The sequence below is a fragment of the Trichomycterus rosablanca genome, chromosome 16, assembly GCF_030014385.1.
Source record: "Trichomycterus rosablanca isolate fTriRos1 chromosome 16, fTriRos1.hap1, whole genome shotgun sequence".
Taxonomy (NCBI): domain Eukaryota; kingdom Metazoa; phylum Chordata; class Actinopteri; order Siluriformes; family Trichomycteridae; genus Trichomycterus; species Trichomycterus rosablanca.
Genome location: NC_086003.1, coordinates 5,463,586 through 5,485,153, shown reverse-complemented (window position 1 = coordinate 5,485,153; position 21,568 = coordinate 5,463,586). Strand labels below are relative to the sequence as shown.

The 21,568-nt window shown below is 39.9% G+C and overlaps 1 protein-coding gene across 1 annotated transcript in view; it reads left to right on the top strand.

Annotated features, from left to right (window-relative positions):
* The first annotated feature begins 469 nt into the window (after window positions 1-469).
* scarb2c (scavenger receptor class B, member 2c) overlaps window positions 470-21,568 on the top strand; it is a 27,258-nt gene continuing 6,159 nt past the window's right edge. The window contains exons 1-10 of the mRNA XM_063011974.1: window positions 470-635; window positions 2,358-2,515; window positions 4,937-5,081; window positions 6,775-6,963; window positions 7,373-7,464; window positions 7,646-7,765; window positions 8,734-8,909; window positions 9,589-9,707; window positions 13,572-13,645; window positions 16,526-16,577. Of these exons, the coding sequence (XP_062868044.1) occupies window positions 519-635; window positions 2,358-2,515; window positions 4,937-5,081; window positions 6,775-6,963; window positions 7,373-7,464; window positions 7,646-7,765; window positions 8,734-8,909; window positions 9,589-9,707; window positions 13,572-13,645; window positions 16,526-16,577 (1,242 nt within the window). The 5' untranslated portion in view covers window positions 470-518. The remainder of the gene's footprint in view (window positions 636-2,357; window positions 2,516-4,936; window positions 5,082-6,774; window positions 6,964-7,372; window positions 7,465-7,645; window positions 7,766-8,733; window positions 8,910-9,588; window positions 9,708-13,571; window positions 13,646-16,525; window positions 16,578-21,568) is intronic.

Here is a 21,568-nt window from a genome sequence, read left to right as displayed (position 1 = left end):
TATGGTAGTGTTTACTGTGCAGTATGGTAGCGTTTACTGTGCAGTATGGTAGCGTTTACTGTGCAGTATGGTAGTGTTTACTGTGCAGTATGGTAGCGTTTACTGTGCAGTATGGTATCGTTTACTGTGCAGTATGGTATCGTTTACTGTGCAGTATGGTAGTGTTTACTGTGCAGTATGGTATCGTTTACTGTGCAGTATGGTAGTGTTTACTGTGCAGTATGGTAACGTTTACTGTGCAGTATGGTAGTGTTTACTGTGCAGTATGGTAGCGTTTACTGTGCAGTATGGTAGCGTTTACTGTGCAGTATGGTAGTGTTTACTGTGCAGTATGGTAGCGTTTACTGTGCAGTATGGTAGTGTTTACGTCATATAACGTCTCCCAAAACGAAACTTGGCTGTGATTTCTGCGCATGCGTAGTGCAGGCTGGGCTGTTACAGGCGCTGTATAAACAGCCTTCTAAGAAAACAGAAACAGTCGCGGTAATAAGAACAGCGCTGTATATAAAACTATAATAATGAAGAACTGCTGTGTTTACGTTACCGGTGTGCTCTCCGTTCTCATAATTATCGCAGGAATTTCCTTGGTTTTGGGTCAGGTCTTTCAGAAGTTCTTGTACAATAGGATAAAGACGGTAAGTGCATCAAAATAAACACTATATTATTAAGCAGGTCATAGTTCTAACTCGTGATTAACCAGTCTGAGTTAGCATGTTAGCCGGTGCTAACCACTAATACGAAATAAACGCCTTATTAAATGTATGTGCGTATAACCATGTTTACTAATTCTACACTGTTTTTATTTTTATTTTTTTATTTCATTTTCATTCGCTGCTTTGTCATGATCAGGGTCGCGGTGGGGCAGAGAGGTGGGCCACTTGGTGCACGGCAGGAATATCCTGGACAGGACAGGACATAACAACCCAATTCAGCCCTCAGACATAGCCGATTATGTCTATGTAGATAACAAGGTTAAGATTCAAACCTAGATCTCTAGTGGGTAGTGGGTTTTTCTGAGCCCACTTTGTATATTTAAATGTACAATAATTTAGACTCATTGTTAAAACTGTATTGCTCAACCTAGGCTGTGAAAGCCACTATTGCAAAACACTAATGTGGGTAACAAGTTGCTGAATCACAGGGTTTTAATCTGAACTCTGTTCCACTGCATATGATGTGAAAGCCACAATTTTATAAGCTTTATTAAGCACTAGTGAATAAATTAGGGTGCTAAATGCATGGCTGGATTTACGCAAAACATTTTGCGATGCCTATCAACATTTATGATACAATATATTTTTATTTCCGAGGGCCCTCCATTTTAAGGATCCTCTGACTATTAGGGACTTTGACCCCAGGGCCTCTTGGGGGCCCTAGCCATGCTTTTGGGGGCCCTAGCCATGCTTTTGGGGGCCCTAGCCATGTTTTTGGGGCCCCTAGCCATGCTTTTGGGGCCCCTAGCCATGCTTTTGGGGCCCTTTGCCATGCTTTTGGGGGCCCTAGCCATGCTTTTGGGCCCCTTATGAAAATGGATGAGGCGTTGTGGCACTGCTCTGACTTTGACTTCTGGCTATTAGGGGTCCTAGGAAGGAGGGGGGCATATTTTTAGAGGGCCCTGATTATGAGAACCCCTACCAGGGGGCCCTAGAGAAGAGCAGGGCATACCATTAGAGGGCCCTTGATCACGAGGGCCCCTGCTATGGGGCCCTTGACTTCCATAGAAGTCGTTTACCAACTCTTTGCCCAGGGGCCCAGACTATCCTTAATCCGTCCTTGGCTAAATGTCATTCATCTCATTTTCATGCTTTACCACCACTCTATCCTGGCCAGGGTTGCGGTGGGCCCAGCTTCCCTGGAATCACTGTACTCAATGCAGTAACACACCCTGGACGCCAATACATCGTGCCCCCACCAGACATAGCCAATCATGTCTGAATCCCTGCAGTAGTGGGCTAGCGTGAATTAATGCTGCCCCACCTGAGCGCCCCATTGATGTTGCCATGGGGTGCTTGGGCGGCACAGCTGTAAAACACTCTAGCCAACCAGTGCTGAGATTTCAAGCTTGCGAGTTTATTTGCCTTTATTGTGTTTTTTAAACATCCTGCATATTGGGTTAGATTTTACTTGTCTCAGATGCAGAGCTATACCTGGCGCCTAAGTGGCGAGGCGTGACCCACCTCCTTACAACTAGATCTCACAGTTGGCATTGTCATTTTTAATGACAGTTGACAGTTGTAAAATTTTTATTTTAATATTACCCAGTGTATGACTCTAGTTCTGTATAATTGCTAATCCTCTAACCTGGGTGTTATTGTGTCTTTTTTCATATGTTCTATGTACCTTCCACCCTTACACAGGAAGTGGTGCTTGAAAATGGAACTGATGCCTTTGCGGTGTGGCAGGATCCTCCACCGCCTGTGTACATGCAGTTTTATTTCTTCAATCTGACCAATCCTGATGAAGTTCTAGCAGGAGAAAAACCTGCAGTGCTCGAGCTTGGCCCGTACACATACAGGTAATCAGGAGTCACATGATGAGGATGCATTGATCCAATACTGGCCAGAAACGCCCACCCCCTTCCCTGTTTTTAAACTAGATTAAGACTAGATTCTTACTAGATTGTAATCCAACATACAAGATATGGCCAAAAGTCTTAAGACATGGGTCTGAATGAAGCTGAGGTGTTTTAGCTACACAGCTGTAGCCTAGTGGTTATGGTACTGGACTAGCAGTCAGAAGGTTGTCATTTCAAGCCCCACCAGGTTGCCCTTGAGCAAGGCCCTTAACCCTCAATTGCTTAGACAGTATACTGTCACAACTGTAAGTTGCTTTGGACAAAAGCGTCTGCTAAATGCCGAAAATGTAAATGTACACCACCTTCTCATTCAATATTAGTGCCTGAGCTGTGGTTTTTATTGAGCACAAATTCCCATATACACAATTCAAAATATTGAGGATAGCCTTTCAGAAAAATGAAGGCTGTTATAGCCACAAGGAGTGTGTGTGTGTGGGGGGAGGGGATAGTGCTGTATTCCTGCCAGTGGGTTTGAAATGTGCTGGCCAACAAGTCCACAATCTAGTGTCCATGTAGTGTTGACTGTGTATTATATTGTATTATATTATATTATATTATATTATATTATATATATATATATATATACAGTATATACAGTGTATCACAAAAGTGAGTACACCCCTCACATTTCTGCAAATATTTCATTATATCTTTTCATGGGACAACACTATAGACATGAAACTTGGATATAACTTAGAGTAGTCAGTGTACAACTTGTATAGCAGTGTAGATTTACTGTCTTCTGAAAATAACTCAACACACAGCCATTAATGTCTAAATGGCTGGCAACATAAGTGAGTACACCCCACAGTGAACATGTCCAAATTGTGCCCAAAGTGTCAATATTTTGTGTGACCACCATTATTATCCAGCACTGCCTTAACCCTCCTGGGCATGGAATTCACCAGAGCTGCACAGGTTGCTACTGGAATCCTCTTCCACTCCTCCATGATGACATCACGGAGCTGGTGGATGTTAGACACCTTGAACTCCTCCACCTTCCACTTGAGGATGCGCCACAGGTGCTCAATTGGGTTTAGTCCATCACCTTTACCTTCAGCTTCCTCAGCAAGGCAGTTGTCATCTTGGAGGTTGTGTTTGGGGTCGTTATCCTGTTGGAAAACTGCCATGAGTTCAGTTTTCGAAGGGAGGGGATCATGCTCTGTTTCAGAATGTCACAGTACATGTTGGAATTCATGTTTCCCTCAGTGAACTGCAGCTCCCCAGTGCCAGCAACACTCATGCAGCCCAAGACCATGATGCTACCACCACCATGCTTGACTGTAGGCAAGATACAGTTGTCTTGGTACTTCTCACCAGGGCGCCGCCACACATGCTGGACACCATCTGAGCCAAACAAGTTTATCTTGGTCTCGTCAGACCACAGGGCATTCCAGTAATCCATGTTCTTGGACTGCTTGTCTTCAGCAAACTGTTTGCGGGCTTTCTTGTGCGTCAGCTTCCTTCTGGGATGACGACCATGCAGACCGAGTTGATGCAGTGTGCGGCGTATGGTCTGAGCACTGACAGGCTGACCTCCCACGTCTTCAACCTCTGCAGCAATGCTGGCAGCACTCATGTGTCTATTTTTTAAAGCCAACCTCTGGATATGACACCGAACACGTGGACTCAACTTCTTTGGTCGACCCTGGCGAAGCCTGTTCCGAGTGGAACCTGTCCTGGAAAACCGCTGTATGACCTTGGCCACCATGCTGTAGCTCAGTTTCAGGGTGTTAGCAATCTTCTTATAGCCCAGGCCATCTTTGTGGAGAGCAACAATTCTATTTCTCACATCCTCAGAGAGTTCTTTGCCATGAGGTGCCATGTTGAATATCCAGTGGCCAGTATGAGAAAATTGTACCCAAAACACCAAATTTAACAGCCCTGCTCCCCATTTACACCTGGGACCTTGACACATGACACCAGGGAGGGACAACGACACATTTGGGCACAATTTGGACATGTTCACTGTGGGGTGTACTCACTTATGTTGCCAGCTATTTAGACATTAATGGCTGTGTGTTGAGTTATTTTCAGAAGACAGTAAATCTACACTGCTATACGAGCTGTACACTGACTACTCTAAGTTATATCCAAGTTTCATGTCTATAGTGTTGTCCCATGAAAAGATATAATGAAATATTTGCAGAAATGTGAGGGGTGTACTCACTTTTGTGATACACTGTATATACTGTATATATATATATATATATATATATATATATATATTGAAAGACTGAAGATAACTTATGATTTTAACTCTACAGTTTGGTTAATGATATACAAAACTAAAACCATTATAAATCCCATGTGGTTGGTTTAAGGTGTTTAGTGACATCCTTACAATGATTTTCTTTTTAGAGAGTATCGGCCTATGGAGGGGGTGACTTTTCTAGACAATGACACCAAAGTATCTGCAGTTAACCCTAAAACATACATATTTGAGCCCAACATGTCTAAAGGATCAGAAGATGACCTTATCAGGACTGTCAACATCCCTGCATTGGTGAGTGTCCCAACACTGCATGTAAAACAACGACTAAATGTTATTTGTATGTATGAGCAGGTCTTTATTCTTTATTGATTAAATTAGGAGAACTTAGCAAATGTGGCTTTAATGTAGGACAGTAAGATGGACCTAAAACTGTAAGCAAAACCAGTTTAACATTTAGAAGATTTTAAACAGAGCCGGTAGAGAACAGTTCAGTACAATCATTAAGTAAACATGTTAATCAAAATTACGATGCAGTTGGTATATTGAAAGTGTATCCTGTAAACATTAGTGTAGTTAGTATAAGATGATAATCAGAGTTCTACCTTTATACTGGAGCATGATTCAAATATCCACATTATGTTTGCAGATAAAAAAGTTACACGCAGATCTGCATGTATATAGATTAACACACAGTCACACTATACTGACCAACAGCATTGATTGAACAATGACTTATTTGTCGAGTATTGGTTAACTGGCTATTACATTTTAGATTAGGTTTAAGATTTTAATGCTGCATGTCCCACCAGTTATACTGTATTATGAATGCCAATGCCACTGGTTGGGGAGATTTCATGCATCATGATTTAATTTATTAGGATTTTAATATGCAAACACGGGGATAACATGAAGACTCCACACACACAGAACTGGATCGCTTCACCGGGGAATCAAACCCAGGACCTTTTCGCTCTTATGACCCCCACTACATTATGATTTTCTTAGTAATAAAGTTACAGCTAGGTCATTGTAAAGTCATTGTTTGATTAATGCTGTAGGTTAAAGTTCATTTAAATTCATTACCAACAGTTGTTTTATCGGTTTATTTAAATTAATAACGGACATACAGGTATCCGGACCCATTCAGCTTAGACAATGGTGCTGAAATCTGGCTAACAGTCAGTCAGTGTTACAACAAAGCAGGAACAGGAAAATCACTCTCACTCACTCACTCACTCACAGTCTTAACCGCTTATCCAGTTATGGTCGCCGGGGGGTGGGGGCGCTGGAGCCTATCCCAGCTTTTCAATGGGCGCAAGGCACACAGTAACACCATGGACGGGGCGCCAGTCCATCGCAGGGCCTACACACACACACATTCTCCTGTAGGGCAATTCAGTGTCTCCAATTAACCTAACTGCATGTTTTTGGACTGTGGGAGGAAATCGGTGCTCCCAGAGGAAACCCATGCAGACACAGGTAGAACATGCAAACTCCGCACAGAAAGGACCCGGTCCGCCCCGCCTGTGGATCGAACCCAGGACCTTCTTGCTGTGAGGTGACAGTGCTTTCCCACCGTGCCGCCCGGAACAGGAAAATATTACATCTAAATCATATTGACTAGGAAAAAAGAATATTCACTTTTAAAAGTTATTCATAAACATTTTAAAGTGCATCACTTGTCAACATGTAGCAGTAAAAATGTGCTCCTATATAAAGGACAGCCTTTCTTCACCCTGTTGTATTAACTATATTTGTAATATTCTGCTAATTGAAGTCTATTCATGTTCATTGCTGTTCTATATTACTGTTTCATTTTCATGTTTTACCACCAGTTTATCCCAGTCAGGGTTGCATGGGTCCGGCTCATTCAAACATCTCCATTTCAAAGCTAGCCTCTTGCACTAAAACAACTTCACTGAAAAGTCTTTCTTTCAAGAGTTTTTGGTTTGTATTAACAGCTGTTTATGTGATTTGCTTCCAGACTGTGATGGAAAGGTTCCAGAATCATTCAGTCATTGGTCGCCTCATCTCTGATTTCATGAAAGGCAACAACATCGGGCTTTTTATGACGCGGAAAGTGAAAGAGCTTCTCTGGGGCTACGAGGACTTTTTACTCAAAGAACTTAGCCAGTTTGTCCCCCTGGATGACCATTTCGGCCTCTTTTACAAGGTAGAGATGTAACAGTGTGATGCACAGATGTTATGCGGTTCTTGTTTCTAACAGCCTAGCCACTGGGTGGTGCACTTGTCAGTGCACTCTCAGTGCCGGTCCCTCGCTTGAATAAGAATAGCAGGGTTGTGACAGGCATAAAACTCTGCCTAAGCCGTGATGCGGTGTGGTGCCTTCTAAATATGGGAGCAGACGAAAGTTAAAAAAGGTCTGTTACATAAAAAATGAAAACATATGTGAGTATTGTAAAGTATGCATTATATTCACTGATCGGTCACTGTGGGTCCTGTTTCACCGGGCACCAATGCATTGCAGGGCTTTGGCCCCACCCCAATCAGTCAAATGTAATTTTCTTTTTAAGGTTAGTGAGGATAAGTAAATGTAATAAAATGGACTGTCTGTATTTCAGATGAACACCACCGACGATGGTGAGTACGTGTTTTTTACCGGCAAACAGAACTATTCAGACTTTGCTCGAGTGGATCAGTGGAAAGGCCAGAGGTAAACCTAATGTTCAGATTATCAAATTACTCAAAATGAAGCTAAGCCATTTATTAAGCCTTGATCTGATTTTTGTCCAACACCAGATGTTTTGTGTGATTTCATTAGCACACAGTGAATGACAACTGATCAGGTTATTGATGTTCTGTTTGTTTTTGTGGTTTATCTGTTTGGACTGTAGCACTCTGGATTGGTGGAGCACAGATGAATGTAACATGATCAATGGAACCAACGGAGCAACATTTCATCCGATTGTCACCAAGACGGAGAGACTGTACATGTTTTCATCAGATCTATGCAGGTGAGCGTTAAAATAACATCTCGGTGGGCGCCTAGGTGACACAGCGGGATAATCCACTAGCGCACCAGCGTGGAGATTCTGATCTCCTGGGTTCGAATTTTGGCTCTGCTACCGGTCGGCTGGGCGCCCTCTAGCAGGCATAGTTGGTTAATGCCTTCATCATACAGAAATGGCCTCCAGGGAAAGACCGGCCTTTTTTCTATCTATTTTTGCATTTTTTACTATTTTATTTTCAAACATAGTCATATCCAATTCCCAACAGTATCTATGCTTCTTGTACCTTCACTTCTTGTCACTACACAAAGTATGTGACCCCCCCCTAACCTCTGTAGGACACCAGCCTGGTTGGTGGCACTGCTGATATTCAAACACTTCAGTTGTGAGCCAGTTTATTAGACCAGTGCAGTGTCCTAGTGAACTTCTAGTTTACAACAGTGTGTATTTATTTTAATGTTAATAAAGCAATTATTTAAAAATATTATGGGTAATATATTTGAACCACGCTCCCCGATAAACATTACTTGCAACACCTGGAACTGGAGCAATTTATAAATGTCCCAGAGCCTTAGCTTAGGGCTCAGTCTACTTGCTCTACTTTGCCTCTCTAGCCTCTATACATTCGGTAAATGGAAGCAGCTTTTGTTTTGTTCAAATCCCTTGGCTTCTCCCTTCTGATGTTTCATATTGTTGCCATGGCAACTTCTCAGGATCTCTGGAGCCATTTTTTAGTTTCTGAGTGGCCCTTCTTTCTTTCTCTAGTAAGATTTGTGTTGGTGGATTGAGTAGCTGGTCTCATTACATTCAGTCGTAGTTTCTCTCCCTTGTTTTTTTTTTCACTTAACAATTTCTGACCAATCAGAATGACAGCAGCACTGGGACATAATTTTGTATGATTCTGTAAATCTTAATACATTTTTATTAAATGACTTTTATTTTGATTCCATGTTATAAATTCGGTGTGTTTTCAGGTCAATCTATGCTATGTTTGAGTCGGCGCGAATAGTGAAGGGAATTCCTGCTTACCGCTTCGTTCCTCCCAGTGATGTTTTTGCAAATAAATCGGTGAATCCGGATAACGCTGGATTCTGTACTGGAGGGTCCTGCCTCGCTTCAGGCCTACTGAATGTCAGCGTCTGCAAACAAGGTGTTTGTCTGTGTGTGTGTGTGTGTGTGTGTAAATGTAAATGTTCAAGCAAAAACATACTGTCATCTGAAGAAAAATGACATTTCTATTATCTTTTATTTATATCTTCTAAAAACCTAGATCACTACTACTACTGTTAGAACTAGGGATGTAATGATACACTACCGATGATGTGAAACGATTCACGATACTGGGTTCAAAATATTAATTTTTCTTTTATTATTTCACTTTAAAAAAATTAAATTAAATCTTGTCCTTTTATTTCTGAGGTAGGTGCAAACTATGCAAAACAATGCTGCACATTTCCCTTTTTGTGTAAAAAAAAACTGAAATGAAATTTTAAAACAAATCCCACATTATATAAATAAATGAATAATACAAATAAAGAAAGTATCCTCACATAAATAAATTTGGCTGGAAAATTCCGAACTTGGCAACCCTATAGTGACGTCAGCCAGGCGTTGTGAATAGCACCAGTGCCCTCTGCTGTTCAAAGTGAATATCAATTCATTTTACATGAATTACCGATTCGAATCGTGACACGTGCACCGATTTTTAACTGCCTTGTGGTGCATCGTTACATCCCTAGTTAGAACGCTACACCACCCGAGCACCCAATCATACTTTTACAAATATTTTTTCTTGCTTTTAAAATCCAGTTTGTCCATTTTCTTCACAGGTGCTCCGATCATCATGTCCTCACCTCATTTCTATCAAGCTGATGCGCAGTTTGCTGATGACATATTCGGCATGCACCCTACAAAAGAGCAACATGAGACTACCATCGATATAAACCCGGTATTTTCCCTCAGTCTTGTTCTAAATTTATGTAATTTTCTCTCACAAAGTTGAAAGACATGCAGTCAGGTTAATTGGAGTGTGTGTGTGTGTGTGTGTGTCTGTGTTTGCCCTGTGATGGACTGGTGATCTGTCTTGGTAAAACAGACATTAAATGAATTAATGATGACTGAATGAATGAGCACATCACAAAACGTATCTATGACTGGTGTGTGGACTGAAATAAGCTAAAAGAATTTAAAGCTACTGTTTTAAGAACAGCTTGACATTATAATTCTACACCTCATGTCATTACATTTGTTAACACAAGAGGGTGCAATAGGACAGTCATTTACCTTCAGGCTTTCTATGAAAGTCTCTTAAAAGTTCATTTCTGTGTGGAGAATATGTAAAAACTTTTTCTTTTAAAATGTTTATTTTGTGGTCGTGCAGATGGTCTAAAATTCAACATTTTAACGTTTTTAAATATTTATGAAGTATAAATGCAAACTTAGATTGTACTTTGTTTGCACTGAAAAAAAAAATGAAACTCTGAATAAAATACTCGTTCATTTTTCCCTGTCCCAGTTTACCAATTAAATAATAGTTTGAATTCAATATTTCACACGAGCGAAGGTGAAAGTCAGTTCTTTACAGCACTGATTGTATCAATGTTGTATCAGTGTCAGATTGTAAGTGTTTAGTAACTTTATTACTGTTACTGCTAACTACTGTTCGGTCTTATCAGATTCTACATAGATACACTAGAGTATGTACACTAAAGTAAGTGGACACCTGACCACGAGCTTGTGATACATTCTGTAGCAAACCATTGGCGAAATTATAGACTCTCTATAGTCTCTCCCTGCATCCTTGTGGCTATAACATCCATCAATTTTCTGTAAAGCCTCTTCACAAATCAGCCCCGCGATGAATTGGTGTCTTTTCATGCACTGTCCAGTGTATTCTTGCCTTGCCCCCAGTGTTTCCAGGTGAACGCCCAGTGTTTCCAGGTGAACGCCCAGTGTTTCCAGGTGAACATTGGGATGTACACCAGACAAATGTGGACACACTTGCTGTGTCATTATTAAAGGGGAAAAAAACTTTTTATTTTTTACTTCCGTCACCTCTGTTTAGTTCAAGCTTCTCGTCTTCAACCTACACGACTGTTTCTGGCTTGTTTTTGTACCACTTCTTAGCATCTGTTAATCTGACCTTTTTCATTTAGTCCAGGATTGTATGATAGATTTGATTATTTACTTTGAGAAAGATCTGACACGGCCAGTCTAACCTTGTACATTATGACCTGCAGTGTATGTGCTTTTATGAGGTGTTTTTATGAGGCTGTTTTTAATAGTTTGGACAGAGTTCAGAAGATAAGGATAAACTGTCTTAATAACCATGTAATTACGGTATGCACTTAATAAATATTAAAAGTCTGGCAGGATCATTTTACAGTGTTTAGCAGATGCATTTATCTGAAGCAACTTGCAATTTTGGCCATATATAGTCCAAGCAATTAAGGGTATATATAGTCCAAGCAATTAAGGCCTTGCTCAAGGGTCCAACAGTGGCAGCAGCACCACTTTGCATATTGCAGCACCAGCATTTTAATACTATCAGCAAAAAATGTTTTTGTTTGAGCATGTAACCACTGATTCACCACTGCTTTCACATCATTATCACATAAAAAAGCTTTTTTGAGCGTCCAAAAAGGTGGAAATTAGATGGCGCTAAATCTGGACTAAATCTCTCAGTCTCTTAGACACGACCGTTACTACTCCACCCACCCTTACCGCTTCCAACCAAAATATAAAAGTGTGGAAACTTTTTGAAGATTTTTTTAGTAAATCCCTAATGTATATACGCTGCACTGACCCATCATGTTATTACTTTTGATGCTTGCTCACCCCAGCAGCACTGTGTTAAAATTAGAGGTTGCATTGTTGCTGTTCCTCAATTCAAAGGTGTGTCTGATCTGTCAGAACTGATCTTCCTAACATCTGTTTCCTTCAGCCATGACATAATGGGGGGCTTGATGGGAGGCGGCAGACCCCAGTGTGAGAACAACCGCTCTAATACAATTTCAGGCGTCTTGTAGCTTCTCTAGTAGCCCAGCACCTTACCAGTGCACGTTATATTGGGGCAGACTGTTGACTGGGACGATGATGTCATTAGTCCAGAGGGTTGCATATTTTGCCCAGCTTGGAAACTGCTTTGGCTATGAAAAATCCTGTTTTTTGATTGGCTGGCAGGCGTGTATGAATTCTCAGGACAGGTCAAACGTTTGATCCCATTTCTAAATAACTGGCATAAAAGAACACAAGTGTTTTAATAATCAGTATGATAAATGTCTTCATCATTACAGTAAACGTAATTACACATGAAATGATCATTTACAGGCTACAGGGTGTAGATTATAATGCTGCATATGTGTAACCATAGCAACAACCATGTAACAGACAGTCAATTAGACACGTACATGGAGGCAGGTAAATATGTGTCATCTTTCTTAATGTTGACAGTTGTTCCATTGTATAGTGGAAGTTCCAGTATTGTGGAGGCTGTATGTTACATCTTGTAAACCACAGTGGGACCAGATTGTACAGAGAGAGTAAGATGCATTGTTTGTGTTGCCTGGGTCGCATAAAAAACAGGTTGAAAAACCCTGTATTAGAAGCTCAACAGTAACACCACAAACCCCAGCCCCCTGGACTGAACACTGCATTCCTCCAAATTGCACCTGTACTTTCAGGTTAACAGGGAACAGAAAGGTCAAGGCTTAAATACATCCATCACATATACACACTCACACACGCACAAAATAAAACACAATACACCGTTACTAAATTCACCACTACAGATAAGTCACATGGCTTAACCACATGGCAGTTTGGAAAGAGAAATTGGTGGTAAAGATGGTAATTACGAATAAATTGAACGCATTTCTTTTCTGTCATATTACATACACATTTTTTGGCCTACACTATGTAGGCACCCTACAGTGTGGCTGTGTGTCCAAACTGAATTTCTAGATAGATGGGTGTGTCTGATCTGTCAAAGCTGGTCTTCCTAACATCTGTTTCCTTTAGTCATGACATAATGGGGGGCTTAATGAAAATTCAATTTTAGGCACTTTTATGACAAGACACCTGGTAGCTGCTCTGGTAGCCCAGCACCTTACCAGTACACGTTGTTCTGGGACAGACTGTTGACTGGGACGATGATGTCCTTATTCCAGAGGTTTGCAAGGAGAAAAATCCTGGTGTGCCCCTGTGCCCAAACTGAATTTCTAGATGGATAGATACTTAAGGAAGAAGGAAATTAAAGACATAAAGACATGGTCTGACAAGACTGGAAGATATTTTATTGATCCTGAAGGACATTTAGGCCACCAGTAGCTTGAAAACATATAATATAGATAGTAATATGTAGATAATATAGATAGATAGAGTAAAAGCTGTAAAGATTAACAGTACACAAACAAAAATGGAAAGGTTGACCAGCACTATCCATATGTAAAGAAACTCCAGTTACATGTACCTAGCCCTGACCTTAACTCACAGACACACTTGAAAATACTGTGATGTTCTTTCTAGAAAGGTATTAGAAAGGTAAAGGCTGTAAAAGCCATAAATAAGCGGCCAACTCCTGATAATGATAATGCTCATAGTTACAGATTAGATCGTCCAACAAGCTTATTATCAGTCTACATACTTTTGGCCATAGTATATTCCAAGCTGGCAAACTGTCCTAATATCAGCAAATAAGGAACTTGTTTAGTTTGATAGTTTGTTTGGCTGTACATTTTAAAGCTTTTACTACCTTTTTATTTTTACAACATGCAACTGAGTGTTTATTAATGTTTTGTTTTCTTTTTCAAAGCTCACTGGACTTGTCGTGCAGGCAGCAAAGCGTCTTCAAGTGAACGTCTTTGTTGAGAAGCTCCCGGTCTTCAGGTATGTGCCTCTCTGTGTGAATAACCAGCTCAGTTCCAGACATAAGTACTGGAAACTAGCCAAGACCTTTATAACCCAATAAATCTAAAAATAATTATTCAATCCATGTGTAATGTGTGAGGTCCGTAAACAGTTTTCACGTCTTGGTTGATTTTAAAGCTGCAGTCATTTCCAATTCCCTATTGTTAATTCGCATCCACTTGTTCAGTCTGCAGCCAACGCTTATCACCCACACAGAGCCATTTCGCTTATGGAGAGCCACGTTATGCTCCATGTGACCACAACCCCCCCACCTTCCCACTCAAGCAGGCATATTGCAGCGGCAGCAGGAAGCAACCCTGTCCGACCTTCCCTCCCTCAAACACAGCCAATTGTGTTTCTTCTTTGTGCTTTGCTTTTAGACTAAACTTTTAGACACTCATCAGTGGTGTGGTAGCGCATTAGACCGCTGCGTCATCCTTCCATTCCTTCCTTCCCAACATATGTGTCACAAATATTAATCTTAATGTGCTACGGTGAGTTCCTGGCAGGGTTTGGCTTCAGTTTTTTTTCCTCAACATAAAGATCACTGCCAATCAGCAGATCAATCCAATGTATCATTTCTACTCTGAGTGGTTTTGTCCAGGATGACGGTGCCTTTCTCCATAGGGTGTGAGGAGTTTTGGCATGTTTGACAAGTATGTAAATGATCAACATATTAAACAGTGCTTTTCATTACCATTACCATTGTTAAAACACTGATGAGAATGTTATTTTTTTACTGTAAGAACTTTATTACCCAATATATCTAAGAAATGATTCAATCCATCTGTTATGTGAGAGGTGTGAAAGCGGTTTGCACATCTTGGTTGCTCTCAAGCAGGAACACATGATTATTAAAAGATTTCCACGTAGCATTAACACATTTCATTTAGAGCTCTGGGGAGTCAAAGGTTGCTCTCCACGCTGGATTCAGACATGCCAAAAATCCACCACGACCATGACATCACAGCAGCTGTTAGACATCGTTACAGTAATATATCAGCATGTGACTTCAAACAGAAAGTGCTCTCAACCTGGGCTGTTTGCATCATACTCAAATATAACACTGCCTGTATGCCAGGATGTTGCCCAACTCACATTTACATCACAATTAACTATTGGTTTAACCATCTGATGATACATTAACACTATATATTTACAAAACATATTTACATTTACATTTTTGGCATTTAGCAGATGCCTTTATCCACAGCGACTTACATTACAGTTACAGTATACAGTCTTGAGCAATTGAGGGTTAAGGGCATTGCTTAAGGGCCCAACAGCAGCAACCTGGCAGTGGTGGGGCTTGAACCAGTGACATTCTGATTACTAGTCCAATACCTTAACCACTACGCTATTTTTGTTAACAAACGTCTGCACAGTTAGTGTATAATGTATATCTATATGCAGAATAAAACATTAAATGCGGCAACATTTAATATTCCATGAAAAATGCATAAACAGAATAATTAAAAAAAGAACATTTAATTTTAATATATGAGTAGTGCAAGGTTTAAAAAATACTTTTTGCAAGCATGTCCAAAGTACTGCTTTGTGTGTGTTTATATAGTCATGTTCAAAGTACTGTGTGTGTGTGTGTGTGTGTGTGTGTGTGTTTAAATAGCCACGTTGAACATGCCTCCATGGTAAAAACATCAATTAAAAGGAAGTATACACTGCAGGGGAAGTCTCTGCCTGCATCCTGCACAACATTGTAATCTATAACATAAAGCTCACAGCAGGCGTATACGACACAAATGAAGCGCAAGATAAAGCTCTGCACCGGCAACAAAAAAAATCAATCCAAGTGCAGGATGTTTAACCAAGGAAGAATAATATAAGGTGGCCAAAATAACAGAAACAGAGTAACAAATGAAAGACACAAAAACATCTGCAGCACACATTCGGGAAAGTGAGTAGAACAGGGATAGTGCAGAACTCAGAACTGGTTGACGCAATGTGACGGGCTGCTCCGGCCGTAAGCAACCCAGTTCATGGGAAAAAAAGAAAGATATGGAACCCTGAACACAAGCCAGGGATGGCAATAAACGAGCGCCACGCCAACCCAACCTCCAATCCAAGCTCTGTGGATTTACAGACTAGGGTATGATTTTAAGTGTTACTCCACATTAAAGATTAGAAAGGGAAACTAGGAGATTTTAATTAGAAATTAAATAGAAACACTACATACACACATTTGGGTTCAGGTGTTTTATCCACACCCACTCTTAACAAGTGTATAATATCAACTATATAAAACAAATGCAATTCTTTCTCTTTGTAGCGTAGTTTTATTTCTATGCTTTGTGCACAACGCCAGATATATAAAAGTGTACAGGACATACAGAGAGCCTTGACCACAGTCCCGTAAAACATTAGACTATTGCAGGCCAGGCCATCGCAAAAAATCACAGATTTTTAAAGAAAAGAGCCACATTTTACGGCAGTCATTAAATCAATATGATCAATGGAAGCTACCATATGCAGCACAGTCTAACTTAACGGTTGAATGTAAACCTAGAATATCCAGTGACGGTGCGAGGCTTCATGTTCTGTCTCAAAGACGTAAATTCTCATCCATGTTTTGACCCCCTGCGTCCACAGAATTGGTTGGGAGTTTTCCAAACTCAGTTACCCGAGATGTTTTTAGCTGCTTTAGACTCTGACATCTTTTCATGACCGTGAATTAGGTAGGACCTTAATCAGGACAGACACACTCAAATCTCATGGAAAGCCTTCCCAGAAGACTCAAGTTTCTTAAAGCCACAAATAGAGAGGGACTCTATTATAATGCTCTATATTTATAAGCATATATTTTACATATGTACGTTTTTGTGTGTGTGTTTCTCTTTACAGTCAAACTGGTAATGTCAGGACTATGGTGTATCCAGTGATGTACCTTAATGAGGTAAAGATTAGTTTTATGTAATGAATTCTTACAGCTCTGCCCACATTCCACACATTGTTTTAACATTTAACCTCCTTGGCTGGGAAGTGAAATTTGACGATGGGATCATAATAATGGGTGTCTATTAGTCATCTTGTTGCAATTCCTTCAGCATAGTTTTTTTTTTTGGGCAGGGTAACAAGCCTATAAAAACGTTATTGTTTGTCCTGTTTTCTGATCTAGAAAACAGGCACAATCATTGGCGTTTTAAGGTACATATTGGGGTGGTACCATTACACATGAATTTGTTTCACCCTTGGGAGGAAGGACACAATTGTAGCGGAATTATGTGCCATGATTAGACCTGTGGGACCGTTATTGTATCTTTAACGGAACATTTATATAAACATTTATATAAGCAGATTTGGTCAGAGTGTAGTGGTATAACCCTGGAATGTTTTTTTTTTTTATTGAATAAATTGGCACATATTCTAGTGTTTCCAGAATAGTGGAGGCTGATAAAGCTGCACTGGACTCCCTATTAATGTCCATGATTCTGGAATCAGAAGTATAACTTTCACAGAAGAGCATTTGTAAACTAGTATTAGACTGGTTTGTAATTGACATTCCAGGTCATCCTATTAGTGGGGTGGGGTCAGGACCCTGTGCAGACCACCGCACAGAGGGGCACTGTTGTTAAATTGTGGGTTAAGTTTAATGTGAAGGAATTTGACTGGCTGGCATGGAATGAGATGTCCAGTATGCACCGATGCGTGTGATGTTTGGGTGGGTGTCGGCATACTTATGACTGTGTCAGAACACATATGTACATATACACATACACATGTATATTTAACACACATTCAGTAGACACACACACACACACACACATATATATATATATATATATATATATATATATATATATATATATATATATATATATATATATTTGTGTCTGTGTCTGTGTGTGTGTACTGAATGGGTATATGGGTATAGAGATTTACAGTAGGCACTGATGTATGTGATGTTTGGGTGGGTGTCGGCATACTTCTGACCGTGTATTTAATATAGACAGACACACACACACACACATATACGTATATATATATATATACAGTATATACATACATTTATCTTTAATACACACGTTATATACTGTATATATTTATATATTTATACGTACATTTATATGTATGTGTGTGTGTGTGTGTGTTTATATTCAATACACGGTCAGAAGTATGCCGACACCCACCCAAACATCACATGCATCAGTGCCTACTGTAAATCTTAAAGCACAGGGTCAGCCATTGTATGCACCCCTGGAGCAGTCAGGGTCAAGGGCCTTACTCAGGGGCCCAGCAGTGGCTGCTATGTCTGGATTCGAACCAACAATCTTCCAATTGAGCTCTACCCACTAGGCTACCACCATTTCTTTTATATATATATATATATATATATATATATTAGGGCTGTCAAACGATTAAAAATTTTAATCGCGATTAATCTCAGAATTTCATATAGTTAATCGCGATTAATCGCATTAAAAAAAATCTGTGTAAATGTTATAGAAAACAAGGATTTTTAAGTGAAATGTTACAATTAAAATGGTGAACACATTTTATGCTAAATGTACTGATGTTAAAAACTGCTGGGACAAGAGAAAACTGTAAGGGAGTTTTATTCACTCACATACTAGGCAGTAAATGTCAGATTGTAGTTTAGAATTTCTCCATCAGCAAACATTGTAGATCAGCGGTGCTTTAGGTGGGATAAGGCGTAGTTATTGTAACAGACTTTTCTGTGGTTGTATTGTGACAATGGTTTGATGGCCGTTTCTACACGAAGTGAGTGTGTTTTGACCCTTTGGGGCTTCCATAGTGCATGGACTAACGTGCTTGACTCAGCTTTCCGGTATTTGGTACCTTAACAGAATAAGTTAATAAAAGTGTTCTGCTCCCGACAACTTGTGAATATAGCGTGTATTTATTTCTTTATAAGTGCATCACTACAACGCTCGGTTACATTATGTTAACAAACCGCAAATGAAAAACGGTGGCAAGTCCGACATTAAAACGTTTGTTCTACCAGTCAAGTATCAACATGAACTAGAATTTGCGTTAACGGCACTATTATTTTTAATCGCGTTAAATTGAAATCGCGTTAATGCGTTATTATCGCGTTAACTTCGACAGCCCTAATATATATATATATATATATATTAGGGCTGTCAAACGATTACAATTTTTAATCGCGATTAATCTCAGAATTTCATATAGTTAATCGCGATTAATCGCATTTTAAAAAATCTGTGTAAATGTTATAGAAAACAAGGATTTTTAAGTGAAATGTTACAATTAAAATGGTGAACACATTTTATGCTAAATGTACTTATGTTAAAAACTGCTGGGACAAGAGAAAACTGTAAGGGAGTTTTATTCACTCACATACTAGGCAGTAAATGTCAGATTGTAGGTTAGAATTTCTCCATCAGCAAACATTGTAGATCAGCGGTGCTTTAGGTGGGATAAGGCGTAGTTATTGTATCAGACTTTTCTGTGGTTGTATCGTGACGATGGTTTGATGGACGTTTCTACACGAAGTGAGTGTGTTTTGACCCTTTGGGGCTTCCATAGTGCATGAACTAACGTGCTCGACTCAGCTTTCCGGTATTCGGTACAGAAGAAGAAGTTAATTAAGTGTAATAAAGTGTTCTGCTCCCGACAACTTGTGAATATAGCGTGTATTTATTTCTTTATTATGCAAGTGCATCACTACCACGATCGGTTACATTATGATAACAAACCGCAAATGAAAAACGGTGGCAAGTCCGACATTAAAACGTTTGTTCTACCAGTCAAGTGTCAACATGAACTAGAAATTGCGTTAATGGCACTAATTTTTTTAATCGCGTTAAATTGAGGTCGTGTTAATGCGTTATTATCGCGTTAACTTCGACAGCCCTAATATATATATATACACGCACACACACAAATGTACATATATAAAATTCAGTCAATTTTTGTGTGCGTAACCACAAAATTAACTGCCAACTATTGTCCACTCAGTGGCCAGTTTGTTAGACACACCTACATACTAAATACTTGTATGTCCTATTTGGTCAGGTACACTTTGTAGGTATACTGTCCCTAAATATAGTCAATTTGCTGCTTCGGAGAATTTGTCAGCCGCCCTTTTCCCCTTACGTCAATGCAAAAAGCCAACAATGGGACCCCACACCTGACCAGATATCTTCTGGGTAAGGAACCATTGTCGGCTCAGGTTTTTTTTTTTTTTTTTTTTTTTCTCAAGAAAAAAATGAAACAATCGGGACATCAGGCTACAACAAAAGCAAAACATGATGTACTTATTGTGATGGTCAGAGTGTCGGCCAGCTCCGCTGATAACCTTTAAACACATTTTTCAGATGGACAAAGGGTCCACAGTCTGGTCATGAACTGTGCCACAGTTTAAACATCTGCTTAGACACTCAACACCAGTTTATTTCTGTTCTGTGTTTTCATAAACACGTCAGCTTGATTGATGTTATTTCCTTGAATACATCCCTTACTAATGGTTTAAAGAGGAACATTCATTAATTAACAATTTATATTTACATTAGATAGACAAAAGTATTGGGACACCCCTACTGTTTTTGGAATGCATGTGTTTCAGCCATAACAGTTGCTACAACAGTTACCTACCAACAGTTTAGGGAAGTCTCTTTTGTGGTTTAGCAAAACAAGCTCTATAAAGACGTGAACACAGAGCCCTGACCTCAGCCCCAGTGAACAGCTTTGGAATGAACCAGAACATAAGTTGAGGCTTTCTTGACCATCATCAATGTCCAGCCATTTTTATTTATTTATTTATTAGGATTTTAACGTCATGTTTTACACACTTTGGTTACATTCATGACAGGACAGGTAGTTACTCGTTACACAAGATTCATCAGTTTACACAGTCATGGACAATTTTGTATCTCCAGTTCACCTAACTTGCATGTTTTTGGACTGTGGGAGGAAACCGGAGCCCCGGAAGAAAACCCACGCAGACACGGGGAGAACATGCAAACTCCACACAGAATGGACCTGGACCACCCCACCTGGGGATCGAACCCAGGACGTATTTGCTGTGAGGCGACAGTGCTACTCACTGAGCCAGTGTGCCTCCCCGTATAAATGCTTTTTTGACTGAATGGCACAAATTCCCACATACATACTTCAAAGTCTTGTGAGAAGCCTTATTATAAGATTGACTAGTGTTTATATATATACTGTATATGTGTGTGTGTGTGTATGTATGTATGTATATATATGCCGCTGAATGACACAAATTGCACAATTGCACAAATTCCCACAGACATACTTCAAAGTCTTTTGAGATAGACTTTTGGTACATATAATATATTTTAATCAGCTGCTTCATCCTGGTCATGGTCATGGCGGGTCCAGCTCCACCAGGAAACACTGGGCACAAGGCAGGAAAATCTTGTGAATGCAGGGCAGTTAATTAAGAAAAAAATTTTAACTTGTTTATACTTCAACTCAAATCCACAACACAATGATGTGTACAAAACGAAAAATCAAGAGGTCTCAATACTTTATAAATCCACTGTATTTGCTAACAAGTGTATATCAAATCAATAAAATAAAATAATTGGCAGCTTTTAACTTTGTAGCAAAAGTTCAGGGAGACCCTTGTCTGCTTTAGCAGGACTGTGCACAACACAAGGTTCATTAACCCATCGCATGATCCTAAGTTTGGACTGTACACAGCCCCAACCTTAATCCCACTGACCATCCTTGGGATGCACAGGAAACTCCAACTAAAAGTGAGACATTTTCATCCAAGATCGGATCCTGACCAGACAAATACAGTTTAGGCTAAATGGGAACCAATCCCCACAGACACAGTAACATTAAGCCTTCCCAGGGTCAACATTATTGCTCCTCGTTTTATTAAATGCTCTCTTTCAAGCTCATGGTGATGTTTTGGTAGGTGATGAGATG